This window comes from Mastigoproctus giganteus, chromosome 6, assembly GCF_048544385.1.
Source record: "Mastigoproctus giganteus isolate SK-2022 chromosome 6, ASM4854438v1, whole genome shotgun sequence".
Classification (NCBI taxonomy): Eukaryota; Metazoa; Arthropoda; class Arachnida; order Uropygi; family Thelyphonidae; genus Mastigoproctus; species Mastigoproctus giganteus.
The window spans coordinates 98,620,419-98,646,464 of NC_143580.1; the positions used below are offsets into that span (position 1 = coordinate 98,620,419).

Here is a 26,046-nt window from a genome sequence, read left to right on the forward strand (position 1 = left end):
TGCATTTTTCTTCTCTGCCTTGTGTCTCATTAGTTCATCTGACATCCATTTAGGCCTAAACCTTGAACAATATTTCTTAGTTGGTATGTAAAGCCTAGTAACTTCCAAGATAAGTTCTTTGAATGCTTCCCATTTTGAATTTGCTGTTAGTAACATCATCAGTTGGTCCCACTGTATAGAATTTAAATACTGTCTCAGACCATCGTAGTCGCCTTTATGAAAGCAATAGCCTTTCCCTTTACCCCTGATGGTAGTTACCTCTTTGAGTAAATCCCACTTCAGCACACTGTGATCACTGCCACCTAGTGGTTCCTTTATCTGCAGATTCTTAATGCATGAAGAATCACTACTGATAATGAAATCAAGAGTATTACTCCCTCTAGTCGCTTCCCGAACATGCTGATGTAAAAAACAATCATCCAATAAATCCACAACAGCCTTGCTAGTGTGTGAGTGACCAACCCACAAATTCCAGTCAATATCTGGGAAATTAAAATCCCCCATTATAAGACTCTCTGATTTACTGGCCCACTCTATTTCCCTGTACAGTTTCTTATTATACTCATCAGAGTCATTAGGCCTATAGCACACTCCTACTCTCAATTTTGATCTCCCAATGCTTATGTCACACCAAACCGACTCGACACTGCACATTCCAGCGATGTCGACTGGCTTCACTTCCTCGGATTTTATGTGTTTCTTAACTAATAGCAAATTCTGTCAATCCTTTCTGTAGAAGTTGTACTCCCCAAGTTCCAGTTGTGCATTCCATATATCTGTGTAATGATATTCCTTTTATCATCTTTAGACTTCAGGGTATACTTCCTGAATGCTATCCCATCTAAAATTTATTCTTCTCTTGACTTCCAGCCATTTATTATTATTATAGGTAATGGCTTGTCCAAGATAAGTATATGAATCCGTGTTCCTTCGATGATTATATCCCTTTCAGTGGCATACTTGCTGATCATTACTTTTGATTTAGCCATATTCATCTTTAGATCGAAATCCTTACTAACTCTGCACAACTCATTAAGATTTTCCTCTAATTCTTCAGATCATGGCTTATGATCACAATGTCATCTGCACATCGTAAGTGGTTTAGGTAGTCTCTTCATTCACACTGACTCCTTTCTGCGACCAGTCCAATCTTCTGAAAGCTTGCTCAAGGGCAGCAGTAAACAACTTCACAGATATTTTGTCTCCTTGTCAAACTCCTCAATTTTAAATTTGCTACCGTCTTTGTCTAGCCTAATAAAGAAGGTAGTGTTCTCATATATTTTCTTGAAAATCATAATTAGCTCAAGAGCTAATTATGAGTTGCTGAGGACTGCAATTTGCAGAACTTAAGCCTCTCTTGGTAAGAGGATCCCTTCATTCCCCTCACCAATCGTGTTGCTCTTCTCTGTACACGCTCAAGCAAATCTACATCCTTCCTAAAATGAGGCCTCCAGACCTGTACGCAGTACTTAAGGCGTGGCCTGACCATTGCCTTATACAGAGGGACAATCACCTCCTTTTCCCTGCTAGCAAAATTCCTATATATCATTGACAAAACCCCATGACCTGCCCTAGCAGCCTGTCTGCATTGCTCAGAAAACTTCATATCTGACTGCACAATTACTCCCAGATCTTTTTCATTTTCTACCACCTTAAGTGTAGTACCACACAGTTGGTACGTTTCTCTGGGGTTACTTCTACCAATATGCAGTACTTTGCATTTGTCAAGGTTAAACTTCAGTTGCCACTTCTTAGCCCATCTGCCCAAATTATCTAGATCCTGTTGCAGTAGCACACTGCCATTACTGTCATTAACAACCCTGCCAACCTTTGTGTCATCTGCAAACTTCGACATTAAGCCTGATATACCTTCATCAAGTCCACGAAGAGCAGCACCCATTGATTACCACCCTCTGCCTTCTCCTACTTAACCATCCTTTTATCCATTGTAGCAACTTACCCTTAATACCATTCTGCTCCAATTTGTACAGCAGTCTTCCATGCGCAACAGTGTCAAAAGCTTTCCTGAAATCCAAGTATAGGATATCAAAATTATTTTTTTGCATCCAGTTCCTTTGTGACCACATCATAATAACCAATCAAATTTGTCAGACAAGACTTTCCCTTAACAAACCCATGCTGTGTCTGAATTATTGCTACAGTCTTGTCTAGATGATCCTGCAATGCATCTTTAACCAGTGACTCCATTATTTTACCCGGAACAGAAGTTAAACTAACTGGTCTGTAATTACTCATGTCACCCTTCGATCCACCTTTGTGAATTGGGAATACATTTGCACATCTCCAGTCCGTGGGAACCTCCCCTGAGTCCAAGGATGCTCTCATAATTATGGCTTTGCTTAGTTGCTTTGCCGCCTCCTTTAAAATAACTGGATAGATCCCATCCACCCCAGGTGCCTTTCTTATGTTTAACTTCAACAATTTCTCCTCCACTTTGCTCTCAGTTATTACAAAATCATTAAGCACACTGCTACAATTTGATAACCTTCTTCCATTTTCAAACTGTAATAATTCCTCACGTGTGAATGTAGATGCAAAATACTCATTCAGTTTGTTTGCTATCTGAGCAGGATCATCAACAGTCGAACCATCGATGTCAAGTGGACCAATCATATTCATCCCCTTCCTTTTAGAGTTTATATAAGTAAAGAAATCCTTGCTGTTTTTCTTAGCATCTTTTGCCAAAGATTTCTCGTAATCCGCCTTCGCCTGCCGAACCTCCTTTGTGACCTGATTACAGACTAGCTTATATCTGCCACAGGCTTCTGCGTCGCCTGATAATTTATATGCATCCCATGCATTTTTCTTCTCTGTCACAAGTCTCATTAGTTCATTTGATAACCATTTGGGCCTAAACCTTGAACAATATTTCTTAATCGGTATGAAAAGTCTAGTAGCTTCCACGATTAATTCCTTGAATGCTTGCCACTTAGAATTTACTGTTTGTAACATCGTCAGTTGATCCCACTGTACAGAATTTAAAAACTGTCTGAGACCACTTTACTCCCCTTTACGGAAGCAAAAACCCTTTCCTTTACCCCTGATGGTAGTTACCTCTTTGAGTAAATCCCACTTCAGCACACTGTGATCACTGCCACCTAGTGGTTCCTTTATCTGCAAATTCTTAATACACGAATGATCACTGCTGATAACCAGATCAAGAGTGTTACTTTCTCTGGTTGCCTCTCGAACATAATCTTAAGAGAGGCGGCAAGCAAGTGCAGCATTGAACCATTGAGGCTAATTATGCGAGCATCACTAGACTCTGGGGAGATTCCCTTGGATTGGAAAAGTGCAAATGTATCTCCCATACATAAGGGTGGCTCTAAAAGTGAAGTTGGAAATTGACCTGTCAGTCTGACTTCAGTAGTAGGGAAAATCATGGAGGCAATGATCAAGGGTGGAATTCAGGATCATTTGGATCGAAATTAAATTCTCAAGGATATTCAGCATGGTTTTGTAAAGGGAAAATCATATTTAACAAATCTGGTTCGCTATTTCGAAAGGGTCACTCACAAGCTGGATTTAGGGAATAATTTCGGCATTGTTTATTTAGATTTCAGCAAAGCTTTTGACTCAGTCCCACATGAGCGGTTGCTTTATAAGCTGGAACAGGTTGGAATCACTGGGAAAATCCTTAGATGGATAGAAGGATTTTATCCATCTAAGGATATAAGAAGGGCTTCAGGGCAGAAGGCAGATGGTTGTGATAAATGGCTATTCCTCAGATTGGGTTGATGTAAGAAGTGGGGTTCCCCAAAGATCAGTATTAGGACCACTATTGTTTTTAATTTTCATAAAAGACATTGATGAAGGGATAGAGGGCGTGATGTCTAAATTTGCAGATGATGTTAAAATTGGTAGAGTAGTTAATGATCACTGTCAAGCTGAGCTTCTTCAGAGAGACCTAGATAGACTTCAGGAATGGTCAGAAAAATGGCAGCTGTGCCTTAATCCAACCAAGTGTAAGGTATTACACCTGGGAAACAGTAATACCAAAATAACTTTTTCACTTGGTGGAGTTCAACTAAACCCAGTACTGGAGGAAAGGGACTTGGGTATTACGATACGGTCAGACATGAAATTCTCTGAGCATTGTAAACAGGTTGCAAGGAAGGCCCATGGTGTCCTATCGATGATCTATCGAACTTTTGCAAGTAGAGATAGGGACGTGATAATCCCATTATATAAGGCTTATGTTAGACCACACTTGGAATACTGTGTTCAAGTATGGAGACCGCACCTAAAGAAAGACATCGAGCTTCTTGAAAAGGTGCAAAGATGGGTAACTCGCCTGGTGAGATCGGCAAAAGGGTGTCCTTACGAAGAAAAACTTCGAATATGTGGGTTGCAGAGTTTGGAAACTAGACACCTTAGAGGAGATTTGATTGAGGTGTTTAAGGCTCTGAGAGGCATCAGTAAACTGAATGAGGACAAAATTTTCAAGATTATAAATGATGCTAGAACTAGGGGACATAAATTCAAGTTACGCGGGGAAATGTTTAGATTAGACTGCAGGAAGTTTTATTTTAGCCAGCGAGTTATAAATTACTGGAATAAGTTGCCTTCATGGGTGGTAGAGGCCGACAGTTTGGGGAAATTCAAAGGTCATCTGGATAGTACTTTCGGGTAAGGGAAGCGCATAGGATATATGCGGTCTCAAATATATGTGGTCTCAAATCTAATCTCAACAATGTCCATTTCCACTTCCAGTCTGCCAAACCCCATGTACTTTTTCTGACAGAATCCCAGTTATCGGTTCATTTAAATACTGCTCACCTCAGTTGCCCGAAATAGGTTTAATTTCCTTTTTTTTTTTTTTTTTTTTTTTAATTACTATTATTTAGTTATTTTTTTTATTTTTATTTTTTTTGGCTGGTGCAGCATAAGCCATAGGCTTTCTTCCACCATGCGGCCGTTACTAATATTCTTACCATGTATACACCATATCCAAAAGTTTCATTACTTCATACAGCATGTCCCCCCCCCACTTTTTATTACTATTGATTACACCATGAATTGTCAAACTAATGGAGTAAGCTTACCTACAAAATGATCTAAACCTCCCAAACACTTCCTAGTTCATTTCACAAATATATGTGGTCTCAAATCTAATCTCAACAATGTCCATTTCCACTTCCAGTCTGCCAAACCCCATGTACTTTTTCTGACAGAATCCCAGTTATCGGTTCATTTAAATACTGCTCACCTCAGTTGCCCAAATTATTTGCTGTATGATTTCTTTTGCCCCAAAGGGGTACTTGCGCAAGTCCATTCCAATATTCCTGTCAGAGACTTGGTAATTTGGAATCTCCTTTTTTCGATCTTCTATGGCTTAAAATCTCTCTACCTGATTCTGTCAAATTCATCTGTTGTCTCTACCGTTCTCCCAACTCCACTAATCACTTGGAGCTCTTTGATTTCCTCTCTTTGAAACTTGACTTTCTCCAGTCCAACTTTCCTAACAGTGAGGTAATTTTCCTTGTCGATTTTAATTTTCACAATTCCAGCTGGCTTCTGTTTTCTAGTCTCACTGACCCAGCTGGTCATACCTGTACGTGCATCCCAGAGTCAAAGGTGGCTCCTAGGCAACAGCCTGTCTTCACCTAGTTCATCTGTTTTGTCATAGAACCTCAACAAATCTAGCCTAAAAACATGTGCGAGATATTTTTCCACCACCAATATAAGACAGCTGCTGCCCAGCACCATTCTCTAGGCCCGTGTTTACGTTAAGTATTTGGGTAGAATGCAAAAGTCCCGCAGAACCGGATGTAGTGCAATACCAGTGGGTGTTGACAAATTAATTACTAGTGGAGAACTTCCACAAATTATCCTCACTACCACTGAGAAACAATAATTGTTATATTACACAGATATATACAATACTTTTTTAAATATGTTCAGAGTCACTGAATTCCTGAGAACTAAGAATACAATATATAACATACAATGGACAATTAACAACACTGTCTGGTCTGTCCGTTGGAACTTTCAAACCTGTCAACAAGCACAATGAGACAGCTACTAAATGATTCTCATAATCCTTGTGTTTCACAGAAACCAATCTTTACAATAACAATTTATATAAATCTTGTCAATCACAATTGACAAAAATCAATGCAACATTAATTAACATAAATCAACACAATAACAATCCATATAAGTCAACACAATAACACAACAACACAATTAACTTAAATCTTCTGTTTACACATAAACCTTTTGTCTTTTGGTCATTTGTGAAGTCAATTCCCAGAAGAAGATGAAGTTCTTAGCTGAGTCCTCAATATGAAAATTGATCTTGAGAAGGTTTGCAGAGTAATAAAGTTCTTACGGTCTTCAACTAAGATGTTTACATTGTTCCCCAATAAGTTTGAAAGTGCAGACATTAAAGCCGCTCAACATTGAGAGTAAAATGGACAGTTCAGAAGTACATGAATCCACATTTCATATTACCCACATGTGCAGTACGGATCAGGCTCCAGGCCACTCTCGAATAACTTACCACGAAGAGACACGTGCCTTGTGAGCAGATAAGAACTTGTCATAGAAGAGACAAACCATGAAATAACTCCAGTGTTTGTTGAGAATTCCACTTGCGCAATATACTTTATTTTTACAAGCCCAAATTTGGTCTCATCCCATCTTTTTTGCCAGACAACAGCAAATTCCTTCCAAAGCCTTTTCTTCTCCCTTTTAAAGTCACTGACTGGGTCAGTCAAAATTCCAAGCATTGTCTTACACTGTCCTTTTTATAGGTAGTAAATCAATCCCCGATAATCAATATATAAATCTACAGGAATCGTACCGCCAAGTATTTGGAGTGCATTGTTTGAAACCGGTCAAGATGCTGAGGCTTTTGCAATTACTAAAGGCCTTGCACACATTGTTCATTTACCTACAAGAATACTGGACAATCCTAACCATACAATCTTCTTTTTTTTTTTTTTTTTTTTTGGTAGTTGTTGGCGCATCGGCTTCTGTGGCCATATTGCACCTCCCAAGGTTTTTGCAGTACTTTGATCCAAGCCCGAGGCGGGAATCGAACCCGCGACCTTTGGGTTGCCGGGTAGGTACTTTACCAACTCGGCTAGCCCGGTCGGCTACAATCTTCTAAGTGCATGGTCGAAGTGAGTAGTCCTTTAGGCACCTCAGATCACAACTTGGTGATTGTCTCTTCTCCAATGGAACCTTTATCTCATGGCTATTCCCAACCCCGTATTATTTGGCATTACAAGAATGCAAAATGGGATGACCTGCAAGATTTCTTTTCTTATTTTCCTTGGTCGGATTACTGTTTCAAAACTTCTGATATCAACGGTTGCTCACATCTTGTCACTGAAATTATTCTTGTGAGAATGGAATCCTTTATTCCACGCTTTTTATTGGAAAACCAGGGTTTAGATAAACCTTGGTTTTCCAATAAAAGTGCTAAGGCTGTTCAAGAGAAGAATGTTGCATATCATAATTGGCTTGTTTCCAATTCTTCAGTTTCATTTTCTGCCTACACCAAAACTCGCGACAATTGTAAAACCATTATTAATCAGTCCAAACTAGAATATGAAGAGGCTAAGAGTAGAAAACTTGCTTGCTGCCCTAATGGTAGCCACGGATTCTGGTCTTTTGCCAAAGCCATTGGCCACAACTTTGCCCATCTCTGCTCCCACCTCTGTCAAAACCAGATGGTTCTGTTATCATTTCAGTCAAGGATAAAGCTGACCTGCTAGCATCCCATTTTTCTACCAACTCATGCATTAATGATCTTGAGCTGCTGATCCTGATGGTATTTCTCCACTTGTTCTCAAAATCTGTGCTCCTGAACTTACTCCTGTTCTTTGCCGCCTTTTTTTACTTTCTTATTCCAAAGGTGTTTTTCCTCCTGCTTGGAAATTTTATCATATCTAACCAGTTCCTAAAAAGGGTGACAGATCCCTCCCATTCAATTATCGTCCCATTGCAATTAATTCTACTCTTTCTAAAGTAATGGAGAAATCGATTAACCGCCCAACTCTTAAACTACCTAGAAACCTTCCATCTGATCAACGATCGCCGGTATGAATTCCGTCAGTGTCGATCCACTGGTGATATTCTGGCTTATGTTACCCATTTATGGACTAATTCAATGGAAAAGTTCGGTGGAACACAATCAGTTGCTCTTCACATCTCAAAGGCTTTCGATCATGTTTGGCATAAAGGTCTTCTAAACAAGCTTCCATCTTATGCCAACAGTTTATGCCAACAAAAAAAAGAGTTTGACAACTGTTTTTTTGTAATTGGTTATCCAGTTTTCTCTCTGATTGCTCACTGAGCGTGATGGTAGATGGATCTCTGGCTTCTAACTTCTCCACTAATGCCGGTGTCCCCCAACGTTCAGTTATTTCCCCCACTCTTTTCCTCTTGTATATTAATGACCTTCTTCCACTGACTGGAAATCCTATCCATAGTTTTGTCGATGATAGCACGTTGCAATCCACTTTCCATTTTGAGAAATTTTGGCCTGCTCAATCAGCTTCAACTTCTCAAATATCGTCTGCCAATTCTTTAAATGATGATCTCCAGGTAATTCAAGTGTGGCAAAGACAAATTAGTTGATTTCAATCCTTCTAAAACTGAATCTTGTCTTATACCTCGCAAAAAGGTTTCTTCTGCTCCTATGCTTATCTTTTGTGACACTCCAATTTCTAGACAAGATGATATATCTCTTTTTGGAATTACCCTGACTTTTAATCCCTCCTGGCACAAGCACATTACAAATACTGCTTTTTTTTTTTTTTTTCTTTTTATGTAATCCCCACACACGACAGGTATTAGAACCTATAGTACTTAGTACCGTGCTTGGGTTGGAGGTTGAGAAGACGAAAGAAGATATTTGTTTACATTGGATTTGACCTTCTGTAGATTGTAATTTTCAGGAAATACGTGTGAAGGAAGGTTGTTCCAGAAAACGGCAGTTCAATGAATAAACGAGGAAGATGAAAAGTTGGTTCTGTGAGTTTGAAGTTGGACAGTAAATGGATGTTGGCTGGTGGCGGCATGTGTTCAGACTGTTTTGAAAGAGAGAGTGGGAATTATAGAAGCCAATTCAGAAGAACAGTGCCCATGGAACTATCTGTAGAAGAGGCATGCAGCAGAAATAGTATGTCTATGAGACAGGGAGTGGAGAGACTGTTAGAGATGAATCATTAATTAACCTAACTGACCTCTTCTGAATGGAATCAAGCAGCCTGAGAGAGAGAGGTTTTGGGGGCACCACCCCAGATGTGGGAACAATATTCCATGGCAGGGCAGATTTGCAATTTATACAGAGTAAGCAGCTGTTTGGAAGAAAAGTAACTCCGAGAGCGAAAGAGAAAACCTAGTTTTTTAGATGCAGAAGAAGCAATATTTGTAATGTGCTTGTGCAAAGAGAGATTTCAGCGTAATCCCCAAAAGAGATATATCATTTTGCCCAGAAATCGGAGTGTCACTAAAGATGAGCATAGGATGAGCCTTTTTGCGAGATATAAGACAAGACTGAGTTTTAGAAGGGTTCAAATCAACTAAGTTGTCTTTGCCCCACTCGAGAATTACCTGAAGATCGGCATTTAAGGAATTGGTAGCAGATTTTCGAGAAGTTGAAGCTGATTGAGCAGGACAAGGTTTCTCAAAATGGAAAGTGGAATGCAATGTGCTATCATCGGCAAAACTATGGATAGGATTTCCAGTCAATGAAAGAAGGTCATTAATATACAATACGAAAAGAGTGGGGGAAAGAACTGAACCTTGGGGGACACCAGCATTAGTGGAGAAGTTAGACAGAGGGCCATCTACCATCACCCTCAGTGAGCAATCAGAAAGAAAACTGGATAACCAATTAATAAAAACAGTTGGCAAACCATAAGGTGGAAGCTTGTTTAGAAGAACTTTATGCCAAACATGATCAAAAGCCTTTGAGATGTCAAGAGCAACTACTTGTGTTTCACCGAACCTTTCCATTGAATTAATCCATAAATGGGTAACATAAGCCAGAATATCACCAGTGGATCGACACTGATGGAATCCACTGGCGATCGTTGATCAGATGGAAGGTTTCTAAGTAGTTAAAGAGTTGGCGGGTAATTGATTTCTCCATTACTTTGGAAAAAGAGTAGAAGTAATTGCAATGGGATGATAATTGGATGTGAGAGATTTGTCACCCTTTTTAGGAACTGGCTGGATATGAACAAATTTCCAAACAGATGGAAGGTTTCTAAGTAGTTAAAGAGTTGGCGGGTAATTGATTTCTCCATTACTTTGGAAAAAGAGTAGAAGTAATTGCAATGGGATGATAATTGGATGTGAGAGATTTGTCACTCTTTTTAGGAACTGGCTGGATATGAACAAATTTCCAAACAGAAGGACAAATAACTTTGGAATAAGAAAGTGAAAAAAGGCAGCAAAGAATAGGAGTAAGTTCAGAAGCACAGGTTTTGAGAACAAGTGGAGAAATACCATCGGACCTGGAGCTTTCTTAGCATCAAGATTCGTCAAAATCCTTCTGACATCCTTTTGACGGAAGACCACAAGAGGCATTGAATGGAGCATGTTGGGAATGGTGGGAGGTGTTTTACCAAGATCATTAATACATGAGTTTGAAGAAAAATGGGATACTAGCAGGTCAGCTTTATCCTTGGCTGAAGTGACAACAGAACCATCTGGTTTGGACAGATGTGGGAGCAGAGGTGGGAAACGTTGCGGCCAATAGCTTTGGCAAGAGACCAGAATGCTCGGCTACCATTAGGGCAAGAAGCAAGTTTTCTACTCTTAGCCTGTTCAAACTCTAGTTTGGACTAATTAATAACTGCTTTACAATTGTTGCGAGCTTTGGTGTACACAGAAAACGAAACTGAAGAATTATAAACAAGCCAATTCCAATATGCAACATTCTTCTCTTGAACAGCCTTAGCACATTTATTGGAAAACCAAGGTTTAGATAAAGAATGAGATTTTAAAGTGGAGGAATGGAATCCTGCAAGAAATTATTCTTGCAGGATTCCATTCCTGCAAGAATCACTGACACAATCTGAGCAAACGTTGACATCAGAAGTTTTTAAACAGTAATCCGACCAAGGAAAACAAGAAAAGAAGTCTCGCAGGTCATCCCATTTTGCATTCTTGTAATGCCAAACAACACAAGGTTTGGAAAAACCATGAGATAAAGGTTCCACTGGAGAAGAGACAATCACCAAGTTGTGATCTGAAGTGCCTAAAGGACCTCTCACTTTGACCGTGTACTTAGAATTGTTCGGTATTCTTGTAGGTAAATGAACAGTCTGTGCGAGGTCATTAGTAATTGCAAAAGCCTCAGCATCTCAACCAGCTGGGTCGGTGTGACTAGAAAATGGAAGCCAGCTGGAGTTGTGAACATTAAAATCACAAAGGAAAATTACCTCACTGTTAGGGAAGTTGGACTGGAGAAAGTCAAGCTGCAAAGAGAGGAAGTCAAAGAGCTCAAAGAGATTAGTGAAATTAGGAGAACGGTGGAGACAACAGAAGAATTTGACACAATGAGGTAGAGAGATTTTAAGCCAGAGAAGATCAAAGAGAGGAAATTCCAAATTGCCAACTCTCTGACAGGGAATATCAGAACGGACATATGCATAAGTACCACCTTTGAGGCAAAAGGAATCATACAGCGAATAATTTGGGCATCTGAGATGAGCAGTAGTTGAATCAACCGATAACCGAGATTCTGTCAGAAAAAGTACATGGGGTTTGGCAAACTGCAAGTGGAAATGGACATCATTGAGATTAGAATTGAGACCACATATATTTGTGAAAAGAATTAGAAGGTGCTTTGGAAGTTTAGATCTTTTCGCAGATAAGCTTGCTCTATTAGTTTGACAATTCATGGTGTATTCAATAGTAAGAAAAAGTGGGTGGGACATGCTGTATGAAGTAATGAAATTTTTGGATATGGCATACACATGGTAAGAATATACCCAGATCCTTGACATAATGTGTCCTCGACAATTCACCCCACATACACACTACTCGGACTCCCTCCAGTCACTATCTGGCAGAGTAGAGGTAGCAAGATTATACACTAGCTGATCCGGAAGCCTCCTACACAGTTACCAATAGGTTCGGTCTGGCGTACTAACTAGCGGCCGGCCTGCGAACACAGTTTTAGAGCTGTACCCTTGAAATATAAGAAATACTGGATCTCGCCACAATGTTCATCATAACCTCAAAAGTCATCAATCATACTGCATGATGGAAGAGATAGGGAAGGGTTGACAGGAACTTAGCTCTAGAGACTAAACATGGGTTCCACCACTTCAAGCCTCCAATAAGCAAAGTGGTGGTATTGTGCCGGTTGATGAGAATCATCTACAACTGCCTGATAACATAGAGGGGCGGCATTCCTCCATGTGGTGTGTGCGCCACACCTCGACCCCTGCTTACGTTGGTTCACACCTGGGTGGTCACCCACCATGTACTTGTGCATGGAGGTTATACCCAGGATTACTAACAGTCCCACCATCATGAAGGTGTAAGCAGAGGATTTGGCTGTCACAGACCGTCCGGACTTCGCCGAAATAGGGTCCACTTGACTTGAGTGTCACCCGAATATCAGTTCCATCAGCGTTTTAGACTCCCAGGTAGCAAGTACAGCTTGTCTGGCATATCTGAGAGAATGTCTGTGACAACCTTAAGGACCTAAGCTTCCTCTGCATCTAAAAAAAACTTGGTTTTCTCTTTCGCCCTCAGCGTTACCTTTCTTCCAAACAACTGTTCACTGTGTACAAATCATAAGTCAGTCTTACCATGGAATATTTTTCCCACATCTGGGATGGTGGCCCCAAAACCTCTCTCTCAGGCTTCTAGATTCCATTCAGAAGAGGGCAGGTAGGTTAATTAATGACTCCTCTCTTAACAGAGTCTCTCCACTTGCTGTCTCATAGACCGCACAGATACTTCCATGGGCACTGTTCTTCTGATTTGGCGTCTAAAATTCTTGCTCTGTCTTTCAAAACAGTCCAAACACGTGCTGCCACTAGCCAACATCTATTTACTGTCAGACTTCAAACTCACACAGCCAACTTTTCATTTTTCTTGTTTTTTCATTCAACTACCATTTTCTGCAACAACCTTCCTTCATAAGTATTTCCTGAAAATTACAGTCTACAGAAGTTCAAGTCTAATGTCAACAAATATCTTCTTTCGTCTTCTCATCCTCCAACCCATGCATTGTACTAAGCAATATAGATTCTAATACCACTCGTGTTTGGGGTTTTCATAAAAAAAAAAAAAAAAAAAGATGACGAGAACTGGCATTAAACAAATTACATTACAAAGATGGTGTACCATGAGATTTATAATGTTAAACTTAAATAAGCTAAATGAACAACTGATATATATACGATTTACAATAGAGACTATTGTCCTCACAGTTCATGGAAGTGAGCAGCAAGAGCAGTGCCAGGCTCATTATTTAACTCAGAGGGATCTAGAAATGGTGATGAAAGGTATGCTCTCTTTGGATGTAAAGAAGAACGCTTTTACTTGTGCACACCGTCTGAACGAACGTAGAGTATTCCTTACTGGGAGCACCGGTGTAGTTCCACTTCAGTCGAGACAGCTGTGATGGGTTGTAACAGTTTGTCAAGAGATGGTGACACCACGTCTCCTGGGGTCAACATTCCCTGGTTTGGTGTTTGGCAGATGCAGCTAACAGTCCGTAGTTTATGTGGTGTGGGGAGGCCAAGTATTCCACGTCTATATTGTCGGTTGACAGCAAATTTCTGGAGGTCGGCATCGATGTCCTGTATTCGTGAAAATATCTGATATTGTAAGAAACAATCTGATATGGGGAGGCATGAATGAAGAGGGCAAATAGTTGGGGTGGCTCTGAGCTGGGCAGGTGGATCCTCCAGCCACATAGATCCCAGAATGAAGGAGAAGTGATCAGACTGGTCAACATTTTTACTGTGATTACCAGTCTTTTTTCATCAATGAGAGAGGGCAGCCTGGGGATTCCTACGACCTGGGCCATTTCAGTCGTATGAACATGGGTAACCTAAGATTGTAGGTTACCCATTTGAGGAGCCAATATTCTACTGCCCAGATAGGTTTTCTGATTGAAGGTGCTGCTGACAACCAGATTTCAGCTGAATAATGTAGCAGGGAGTATATAATGGTCCTGACATATTTGTTGCTGTGATCCTGTCTGAGACATAATGCAGGTGTTGTTTCGCTCTCCATTTCAGGTGGCACGACTGATGAGTTTGTCAATGTGCAATATGTCAATTATTATTATTATTATTATTATTATTAAAAAAAAAAAAAGTCTTCGTACAGCCTTAACACAGTAAGTCCCACAATAAAGGGCAGTGTTTACCCTGCTTGTTAACATCAAATTCATAATGACAATTTCCCAAAGCAGCCAATATCAATCACCCTCACACAATATGATACTTTACAGTCCACTGAAAAATAAACTGTGTTAAAATATCTTTATGTGATTAACTCTTATCTATATGTTCTCCTTCCTTAAATGAAGATCCATTTTCCTTGTACATATCTACTTTCTTTAGTTTTAAATACGTGATTACTTCTCACATAATTTGTTAGCAAGCTCACAAGATATGTATTAATCCACTTGCAATAATATTCTGATAGGGGATGTTGAGTAAATGCATTCCTCAAAGTCACTGAAAGTGACTTTAAGGAATGCATTTTGGGTATCTACATTCCTCAAAGTCACTTTCAGTGACTTTGAGGAATGTAGATACCCAACTTCCCATATAGTCTACTATTAAGTACCAAATATCTTTCAGCTTGTACAGGTTCCCCACCCCTACATGCTTCTTGTATACTGCCCATTATAAGAACAGAAATGTATCCAAATCACATTCGGACTCGACAAGTTATTACCATATAATGTACTTGCAAGACATGCAGTCTGTCAAATAATTTTTCAAGTAAACTGAAGACCCCATGTTTACAGTGAAGATTTTATTTATGAACAAATTTTTCTTCACTAGGAACTGAGATTACCAATATTTATAATGGACGTGGGTGATCAGATGAAAAAAGATGGGGTCCTCGCGCTCAAAACCGGATAATGCTTTGGCTGCTGAAGTACATCGCAATTGTAGTTCCGCTTCAAACAACGTGAGAGGTAACCATTATGCAGGGACTACGATTGCATCTAATGTAAAGACCCATAGAGACACTACAACGTATGCAATGATTGCAAGCCAACGAACAAAAGAACAAACACTGACCCGTAATCCAACTGTTAAGGAACTGAGCTCCAATCTTAAAGTTATTGGAACCAATTTGCACTTCAGCAAGATGCAAATTGCGAACACTGGAATGATGAGCAAGCGGATCCGTAATGTCTTCATTAGTAGGCTCTCCCCTGCTACCACAGCTGATGATGTGGAACACCTTCTTGCTGCTTTCAAAATGAATGGTAGAGTCACCAAGCTATCCACAAAATATCCCACCTACGCCTCCTTTAAGATCAATGTGGCTGATGCAGATTTTGAAGCACTCTTCAATCCTGAAATCTGGCCTGCTGGAGCTCTTGTTATGCCATACTAGAGAAAAGAGTATCCTAGACCTCATCATCACACATGAATCAGATGACATAACAGGGCTGACAGTAGAGGAACCAGTAGCAGGAAGTGATCACGGAGTTCTACGGTGGATGATGACGAGAGAGGTAGCAGAAGTAAAAGGCAAAGGAATGGGTTTTAATTTCAGAAAAGGAAATTACGATGCCTTAAGGTACTACATGGCCTCTATTAACTGGGTAGATATCGCGCAGAGAATGAATACAATTGAACTGTGGTACGCTTTTAAAACATTAATCACAGATGCCTTGAATGCGTATATACCATTAAAAAAATACTCCACGAGGAGGGTTCCAAGTTGGATGACTAGTGAAGTTGCCGCATTACTCGAGCAGAAAAAGGTGGCATGGAAAGGTTACAGAACAACAAAAAGTACTGAAGCCTATAACAGCTACAAGGTGATGTGTAATAGAGCCACAGAAAAGGTTCGACAGGCAAAGGCAGTTTATGAGAAATCACTAGCAAACAGAGCAAAGAGGGGGGATAAAGAATTCTTCACATATATAAATGCCAAGAAGAGCAGGACAAACCAGATCGGACCTTTATGTAAGGGAAAGGGGATAGTAATAAATACACCAGCTGCCGTTGCAGATGAACTCAACAGTTATTTTGCATCGATATTTACAAATGAAAAGCCTTTTGTGGCAAAGGGAAATTGTGGGAGCGAAGTGAAAAAATATGTAATTAATGATATTGAAATTTCGCAAGATTATTTAATGAAAAAACTTTCGAGCCTACAGACCAGTAAGGCTCCTGGAGTTGATGGAATATACCCTATAATCTTAAGAGAGGCGGCAAGCGAGTGCATTGAACCATTGAGGCTAATTATGCGAGCATCATTAGACTCTGGGGAGATTCCCTTGGATTGGAAAAGTGCAAATGTATCTCCCATACATAAGGGTGGCTCTAAAAGTGAAGTTGGAAATTATCGACCTGTCAGTCTGACTTCAGTAGTAGGGAAAATCATGGAGGCAATGATCAAGGGTGGAATTCAGGATCATTTGGATCGAATTGAAATTCTCAAGGATACTCAGCATGGTTTCGTAAAGGGAAAATCATGTTTAACAAATCTGGTTCGCTATTTCGAAAGGGTCACTCACGAGCTGGATTTAGGGAATAATTTCGACATTGTTTATTTAGATTTCAGCAAAGCTTTTGACTCAGTCCCACATGAGCGGTTGCTTTATAAGCTGGAACAGGTTGGAATCACTGGGAAAATCCTTAGATGGATAGAAGGATGGCTTCAGGGCAGGAGGCAGAGGGTTGTGATAAATGGCTATTCCTCAGATTGGGTTGATGTAAGAAGTGGGGTTCCCCAAGGATCAGTATTAGGACCACTGTTGTTTTTAATTTTCATAAACGACATTGATGAAGGGATAGAGGGTGTGATGTCTAAATTTGCAGATGATGTTAAAATTGGGAGAGTAGTTAATGATCACTGTCAAGCTGAGCTTCTTCAGAGAGACCTAGATAGACTTCAGGAATGGTCAGAAAAATGGCAGCTGTGCTTTAATCCAACAAAGTGTAAGGTATTACACCTGGGAAACAGTAATCCCAAAATAACTTATTCACTTGGTGGAGTTCAACTAAAGCCAGTACTGGAGGAAAGGGACATGGGTGTTATGATACGGTCAGACATGAAATTCTCTGAACATTGTAAACAGGTTGCAAGGAAGGCCCATGGTGTCCTATCAATGATCTATCGAACTTTTGCAAGTAGAGAAAGGGACGTGATAATCCCATTATATAAGGCTTATGTTAGACCACACTTGGAATACTGTGTTCAAGTATGGAGACCGCACCTGAAGAAAGACATCGAGCTTCTTGAAAGGGTGCAAAGAAGGGTAACTCGCCTGGTGAGATCGGCAAAAGGGCGTCCTTATGAAGAAAGACTTCGAATATGTGGGTTGCAGAGTTTGGAAACTAGACACCTTAGAGGAGATTTGATTGAGGTGTTTAAGGCTCTGAGAGGCATCAGTAAAATGAATGAGGACAAAATTTTCAAGATTATAAATGATGCTAGAACTAGGGGACATAAATTCAAGTTACGGGGGGAAATGTTTAGATTGGATTGCAGGAAGTTCTATTTTAGCCAGCGAGTTATAAATTACTGGAATAAGTTGCCTTCATGGGTGGTAGAGGCCGACAGTTTGGGGAAATTCAAAGGTCATCTGGATAGTACTTTCGGGTAAGGGAAGCACATAGGATGATAGGTTTAATTTCCTTTTTATTTATTTTTTATTTTATTAATTATTATTATTTAGTTATTTATTTTTATTTTTTTGTTTTTATCATTGTTTTGTTCGGATTTATTTTTTTTAATTTTTTTTTTTTTTTTTTTTTTTTTTTTTTTTTTTTGGCTGGTGCAGCATAAGCCATAGGCTTTCTTGCACCATGCGGCCGTTACTAATACTAATACTAATATCTCGGGCATAAAGGGCAGCGATATAGAAGTAATGGAAAGGACTCCCACCAATGGTACCCTGATTCATAGCAATCCCAGATCTCGTTACCGCAACTAGAACCACAGACACGGAACACCAATATGCCGATCCCTGTGCTCATCAGTCCTAGACACACCCCGCTGAATCGAGTCGTGCTATGTCAGAGACCACCCGTCCGTATCAAAGTACCTACAGTACCTGCCTGCACCATATTTTATCAGAATGTGCGTAGTCTTAGGAACAAGCTTGACACTATGGAGCAAATTCTGCTCCCCGGATATTTTGACCTGCTCGCCATCACCGAAACCTGGCTCAATGACGATGAAGAATTCCTAGCAGCAGCTGCCCCAGCTGATTATGGGGTCGTATTCACATCTCGGATTGCACGCAAGGGTGGAGGCGTCGCAATATTTTACAAGAAATCCACTTTCAAGCTATTGGATAATAAATCCAGTAACTCCCCTAACTATGAAGCAATCCTCGTTACGTTAAGATACAACTTCGTGACGTTTGACCTCTGTGTGGTGTACATACCTCCAAAGCCTTCCCCGCAAATCATCCTTGAAGTTTCCAACTGGATAATCAATCAGCTGCATCCCACAGCCTCTCACGTAGTTTGTGGTAATTTCAATTTACCTCCTCAGCTATCTAATATGAAAAAGGATCTTCTGGCACACTTGAGATGTGCTGATCTACAACTTATTAATGAAGCTCCAACCAGGGGGAATAACCTCTTAGATCTAGTTCTAGCCTCTATCCCTTGCACCCTTGATTACATTGCAGAAACGTCATTCGACTCTGATCATGTCCCAATACATGCGACTGCATATCTGCCAGCCCCCAAATTAGAAACCAGAAGGACAACAAAAAAGGTTGACATCACTAGCCCCAACTTACTTGACGTAGATAAGTGCATCAGAGCCGCCTCTCTCATTCCCTGGGTGGCCTTAGAGACTTGTGACCCAGAAATAGCTGTGAACATTCTCACAAACTGGATCAACACGGTTGCCAAATATGCCGCCTCTAAAAAAATCACAATCAGTCCATATACAAGACTTTGGTGGAATTCAGAACTCAAAATGAGTTTCCAGCTGAAGCAACAGCTCTATCGCACATGGAAACAGTCGCAAAATGTCAATGATCGCATCGTTTATTCTAGGGCACGGGCTCAATTTAATCGCATGAAATCTGAGGCAATCAAATTATACGTTAACCGAGATCTGGCTAAAGGAAAAATTCCATACAAGAAAGTGAACCTTCATTTTCCTCTGCAATTTGATCCTGAATTGTGGCTCGATTTCGTCACAAGATTTAATCGTAATCCTATGCCAAACTCAGATCTGGCTCTACTAACAGAGCCCACCCAGCAAGAAGTGTTGAGCACCATTCAGATCACAAAACAACAGCTGATCGTCGCCATCAATTCTCTACCTGCCTCGTCAACCGCTGGTGATGATGGAGTTCCCCAATTCATGCTCAAATGCCTAAGTCCGTACATTATTCAGCCACTTTTAATTATTTTCAACCAGTTACTCTCGAACCAGATTTTCCCACAGCAATAGGAAAACTATCTTATCAAACCTTTAGCCAAAGTTCAGTCGCCATCGAAACCTAAACATTTCCGACCCATCTCCAACTCCTCCAGCCTGCTGAAGCTCCTGGAGAAGACCTTACTCCCGATCCTCACCAAGCAGATCATGCCCAGTAATCCAGCCCAAATTCACTACTCCCTTCCAAACAGATCAACGATCACAAATCTGCTAGCCACAACGAATACTATCTTGTCAGCATTCGAGAAAAGGCACGAACTGGCTGTGACTTATTTAGATATTGAGGCTGCATTTGATGCCGTCCAAGTAAACCAACTACTCACTCTCCTGGAATGCCACTTCCAGATCACAGGGAACATATTATGCTTTCTCTCCTCTCTTCTGAATAACAGAGTTATAAAGCTTCATACAGGAGATCGCACCCTTACTAGATCCGTCACCGCAGGAGTCCCACAAGGAGGGGTCCTTTCCGGCCTTTTGTTCTCATCTATTATCTTCCCACTGGTTGCACATTCTCGATGTCTACTGAGCTATGCAGATGATATCAAGATACTGACTCCCATCATCCCTGGTCAAGACCTTGATCTGGTAAAAACGGAAATTAACAACACTCTCACTGCAGTCACATCTTACCTCTGCCAGTTCGGGCTCAAGATCAATCCTGCTAAGTCCGAATTCATGGTGTATTCATTGAAGCAAACTCCTTCTTCTCTCCAGCCTTCGGTCGGCAACATCCTCATCCCAATTGCATCCAGCCATCGTGATCTGGGCGTTGTATTCGACTCCAAACTTCGATTCAACGCCCACATAGACATGCTCCTCACACGTGCTTCAAGACTCCGGTGGATAGCAAAACAGCATCTCCTTCATATCAGAGATAAAAAGACAACCGTGAGGTACATAAGAGCAATCATCTTTCCACCTTTACTCTATGCTGCTGAAATTTGGGCGTCAGCGGCACCATCAATAAAGAAACCACTCTTTGCCACAGAATTCTGGCTCCTAAAGTGGGCCAACAGGAAGCACAACCTTCCAGCTCTGATTCACACCACGCAGCTTGCCAACTCTCTCGGGATTCCACGGCTTCCCACCTTAGTCGAAGACCAACGCCTCCTAGCAACAGTCAAGATGATAACAGGCATAATCGCAACACCTTCATTCTGGGATACCTGTGGCTGGAGGATCCCCCCTGCTGCCCTTAGGGCCAATCCCGAGCTCTACTCGCATTCAGCGCGACTCCATCTCTCGGACAGGTTCCTCCCTCAGCAGATGTTCAAGCAAACCCAGGCACTTGACGCCGACCTGAACAAATTCGCTATTGATCGGAATTACAGGAAAAAAATTATGTCTAGTAGGACTAATCAGCATTGACATGTGTACCTTGCATCTGTTCCTGTCTGATTGAGCTGGTGCTCTTATCTCGATGTTAAGTCAGCTCAATCAGACCTAACTCTCGTAAGGAGTTCTCTCCTTTGTATAAAATATGTTTTCTTTTGTAAAATTACCTGTTTTTGTAAATTAATTGTTCTATTTTCCCGGAAGTTTCGGGAGGTTGTAAAAATGTAAACCCCTGGCTTTTTGGCCGTGAAGGGCATTAAAGATTATCTCTCTCTCTCTCTCTCTAAAATTTTGTGATCTCATCATCAGCAATGCCATCAATGCATAGTCTAAAATTTTGGTAACTTGCTTCACAGACTTGGACATTTTCAAACACAAGTTGGTTTCAATGATTACCCCAATTTTCATTGCAATTCATTTAAGTGAACTGCTGGAAGATGTGCTCTTATAGTACAAGTGTTCCCACATGGTTTCAACATAATAGTACCTATCATTTGAGGTGCATCATTGGCTGTTCAAAAGTTATCCTGGATGCTGGATTAGTCAGAGATATTAAGCTCCACTTACCTCGCCTGCAAAGTTCACCTGAGTTGAATGCTCTTGATTTGTTTCTTTGGGGGATATTCGAAAACTTGGTACTGAATCCAACATTTCACAACTGAAATAGAGAATATACCCAGAATCTTTGAATGTTTGGTATTTTTATTTTCACACACAGCTGAGTTGTGCCCACATAGTGTTTCAAGCAGACAATGTAAAAAAGTAAAAAAAATGAAGAGGTCAAGAAAGTTTGGATTTTTTTTATCCCATTAAACTCAAAAAATATTAAAAGTTATCATCATAGAAGTTAAAATGACTAACATTTTAAGGATCTCAGGATGTACAGGATTCATATGAAGTTTTTTATTTATTTTGATAGGCAAAAATCATCGATCATCCAGCAAAATAAGATCATCCAGTATGAAAAAGATAAACCTTGCATATATGAAAAATGCTTATTTTTCATTAAGAATTTAGATATAAAACATATGCACACTTTTTATAAATAATTTCTTACCTACTGATATAGGCAAAAGGTTACTGCTAAAGCGAGCATGATCTCCACCATGAATAAAATTATATATACTTTTGTCAAGTAAATCATCCTAAAAATAAAAACACAAAGGAACATGAGAAAAATTTTAAAATAATAAGGAAATTTTACTAACTCTAATATATGATCAATGTAGAGCACAACTAATTGTATTCATATAATTTTTCTGGATGGATCACAGAAATGCAACCAATGGTTCTCTACTTTTTAGTTTAACTGGTAACTTCAATTGTGGCCTTCTGTAAAGATTTTGCTAATGGTTCATTAGCTTTGTGTTTAAGTGTTCCATATTAATTTTTCTTTAATATTTCATAGTGTTCTATTTATGACAAGTATTGATTTTTAAATGTATGTAGTATGTATTAATAAGTCAAGGTATACTAAAGATAATTTTTTTGACTTATGACTGCTTCGTTAATATATGAAGTGCTCAATAAAAAGCATGTTTTAATTATAAAAAGATTTCAATAGTAGTCACCTGTAGTATTTAGAAATGCATTCTACTGTTTCCTAATTCACATATTTTTTTTTTTAAAAAATTTTTCATCATGGAACCATTCTTCAACAGATTTTCCAATTTCAGTAATCCAAACTGAAATGGCTGCCCCTCCACCACCTTTTTTTAAAACCTTTCAATCCCAATTGTATGAGGATGCTTAAACATCAACTCGTACATCTAGTAATTCTTTTGTTGCAAGACCTGTATCAGGTTGGCAATGTGAGGTAAAGATGAAAAAATGTATTAAATGCACACAATACTTAGCATATTTTGGTGACATTATGAAGCACCTGAATGAATTAAACCTTTAACTTCACGGAAAAAACAACTCATAATATCGCTGTATAACAGCATCAAGTATGCTTTTGTAAATTCAATTAAAAATTAACTTGACACATTTTGACATTTGAAAATAGTAAGTTTGTAGGAGTTCTGGTACAAACCATATTGAAAAAGTTTGATGAATATAAAAAACAAGGTAAAGTTGCTTCAACATCTTTTATATAAATTGCACGAGGAACAGAAAGTCACTTATGGGTGAAATGGAGCATTTACTTCTACTTTGGATTGAAGACTGTAATAAAAAACAAAAATCCAAATCAGTTTGGCACATTCTGAATAATTATTTTTGAAGATTTGTTTAAGTAATTTATTCCCATTTTACTTATACAAGGTTTTTCTATTGTTATTCAAATATCTGAATAACAATTGAATATTTGAGTAACAGTTGACCTTGAGTTTTAAATTAGATCAAGGATTAAATTTCAATGTTGAAAAAGAAATTCTACAAATGAATTTAAATCTGATTTAGTTCTAAGATAGAAGTTTAATGACACTGGATGTCACTGTTTTATCCTATCTTACAGACTGATTCCCAAAAATAGTTCGATCTGCCTGTAAAAGATATTTGGTTTGCCAGAACATTTATGTGAACAGCTTACTTTACTCACAAAAAGAAACAAGACACCAAAAATACCATAACTGACAGACATGCAAATGTCATCAGTAATGAAAGTTGTATCTACACAAAAAGCTACACCTAGCATTAGCATTAATTAGCCTGTCATTTCCATGGCAGCCCATCTGCACTACTGCTCAGCAAACTTCATATTTGACTGCACAATTACCCCCAAGTTTTTTTCACTGTCCACTTCCCTGAGTGTAGTGCCACACAGTTGCTGTGTTTCTCTTGGGTTATTTCTAACCATACGCAGTACTTTGCATTTGTCAACGTTAAACTTCAGTTGCCACTTCTCAGCCGATTTGCCAAACTTATCTAGATCCAGTTGGAGTAGCATGCTGTCTTTACTGTCGTTAACAACCCTGCCAACCATTGTATCATCCACAAACTTGGACATTAATCGTGATATATCTTCATCACTACCACTGATGAATACACAAAACTACATTTGTCCATGCAGAGCAGTGCCCACTGATTACCACTCTCTGTCGTCTCCCACTCACCCATCCCTTTATCCAATATAGCAACTTACATTTAATGCCATACCTCTCCAATTTGTACAGCAGTCTTCCATGTGCAATAGTATCAAAAGCTTTCCTGAAATCCAAGTATATGATATCAAAATTATTTTTGACATTCAGTTCCTGTGACTACATCATAGCAGCCAATGAAATTGGTCAGACAAGACCTCCCTTTAACAAACCCATGCTGTCTTAACTATTACTGCAGTCTTCTCTAGATGATCCTGCAATGCTTCTTTAACTAGTGACTCCATTATTTTCCCCAGAACAAGTTAAACTAACAGGTCTGCAGTTACTTCTGTCACCTTTTAAACCCCCCTTGTGAACTGGGGATACATCTGCACACCTCCAGTCCATGGAGACCTCCCCTGAGTCCAATGAAGCTCTCATAATTATGGCTAAGGGTTTGCTTACTCCCTTTATTGCCTCCTTCAATATAACTGGATAGATCCCATCCACCCCAGGTGCCTTTTTTATGTTTAACTTCAACAATTTCTTCTCCACTTTGCTCTCAGTTATTACAAAATCACTTAGCTCCCTGTTAGAGTTTGATGAACTTCTAGCATTCCCCTCATTGAATAACTCCTCATGTGTGAATGTAGATGCAAAATACTCATTCAGTTTATCTGCTACCTGAGCATGATCATCAGTAGTCAACCCATCTATGTTAAGTGGTCCAATCTGATTCATCCCTTTCCTTCTAGAGTTAACATAAGTAAAGAATTCTTTGCTGTTTTTCTTTGTATCCTTGCCAAAGATTTCACGTAATCTGCCTTCGCCTGCCTAACCTCCTTTGTGACTTGATTACAGGCAAGCGTATATCTGTCACAGATATACGCTTGTCTGTAATCAAGTCACAGACAGACAAGCGTATATCTGTCACAGGCTTCTGTGTCACCTGATAATTCATATGCATCCATAGGTGACCACACGTAGTGTACAGACAAAAGGTGCCAAGTTTCTGGAGAAAAAAAAAAACTTATCAGGGACAAGTTTTTTAAAATGCAGTCCTAGTCTATTTATAAATTTTGTTTATGAAGTTAAAATTATATTTTGTACTTGTTTCGAAAATAAATACCTTTGTTAAAGTAGAATATGAATTGATTTTTTTTCTCAAACATTTGACCCATTGTCAGTGGAATAGGAATGCCTCGGCATTGGGGCAGGTGCCAAGGGCGCCAACAGGAGAAGGGTGCCACTGACAGGCCACATCAGTACAGTGCCAAGCTATTTCGACACCCGAGGCTAGCTGACGAAATGGCACCCCTCGATGATGTCGAATCAAGATGACAGCACGCGGAGGGTGAAAATTAATTTTCACATGGCGATTCAAGCCTGCATGCATCCTTACATCTGAGTACATACTGCATAGCATCATAGATCTATTTGCTGTTCAGAATGTAACTTAGAAGGGACAAATCAGGCGATTGCTTCATCAGCGCATGCATAGTAGTTCGCAATTCACACATTGTGCACAAACTGAATAAGTTATAAGTTATAGTGTTTTTGTGATTACTATATAAACAGGTAATCATGAATATTGTGATTTATAATTTAAATAAAACAATAAAGGCCAAATTAATTTTAGACATGCCACCAAAGGAAAAAAGTGTACCACGTAGAAAGACTGCATAAAGAGGAAATTAGAAAGAAAAAAAAAAAACATTCTGCTAGTTTACACAACTGGATTACAATAAGCCACTCCAAACCTGAAAGTAACAAAGAAAACGAACATGATTCGAATGAAGATGAAATAAATTATGATGCCACTGAAATCGAAGTCCAAGAAAAAGCTCAAACAGTTGAAGTTCTTTTAAAAGAATTAGAAAGTGTGGACAATAACCAACAACAGTTGGCAAAAGAAAATGATAGCAGCAATAATATTAACATGGAACTTTAATACCCACAAAAACAATCTCTTATGGTGCTACATAGTCCCGAACATATGGTCTTAAAGACATATCCTTCCATTAATGGCCGATGTTTCAATAATTCGTGGAAATACAAAAATGAA

The 26,046-nt window shown here is 39.5% G+C and overlaps 1 protein-coding gene across 2 annotated transcripts in view; it reads right to left on the reverse strand.

Annotated features, from left to right (window-relative positions):
• LOC150084471 (uncharacterized) overlaps positions 1-26,046 on the reverse strand; it is a 1,198,120-nt gene that overhangs the window by 401,571 nt on the left and 770,503 nt on the right. For both annotated transcript variants that reach the window (XM_090376097.1, XM_090376096.1), the window contains one exon: positions 22,016-22,103. In XM_090376097.1, coding sequence (XP_090232223.1) covers positions 22,016-22,103 — 88 coding nt within the window. The remainder of the gene's footprint in view (positions 1-22,015; positions 22,104-26,046) is intronic.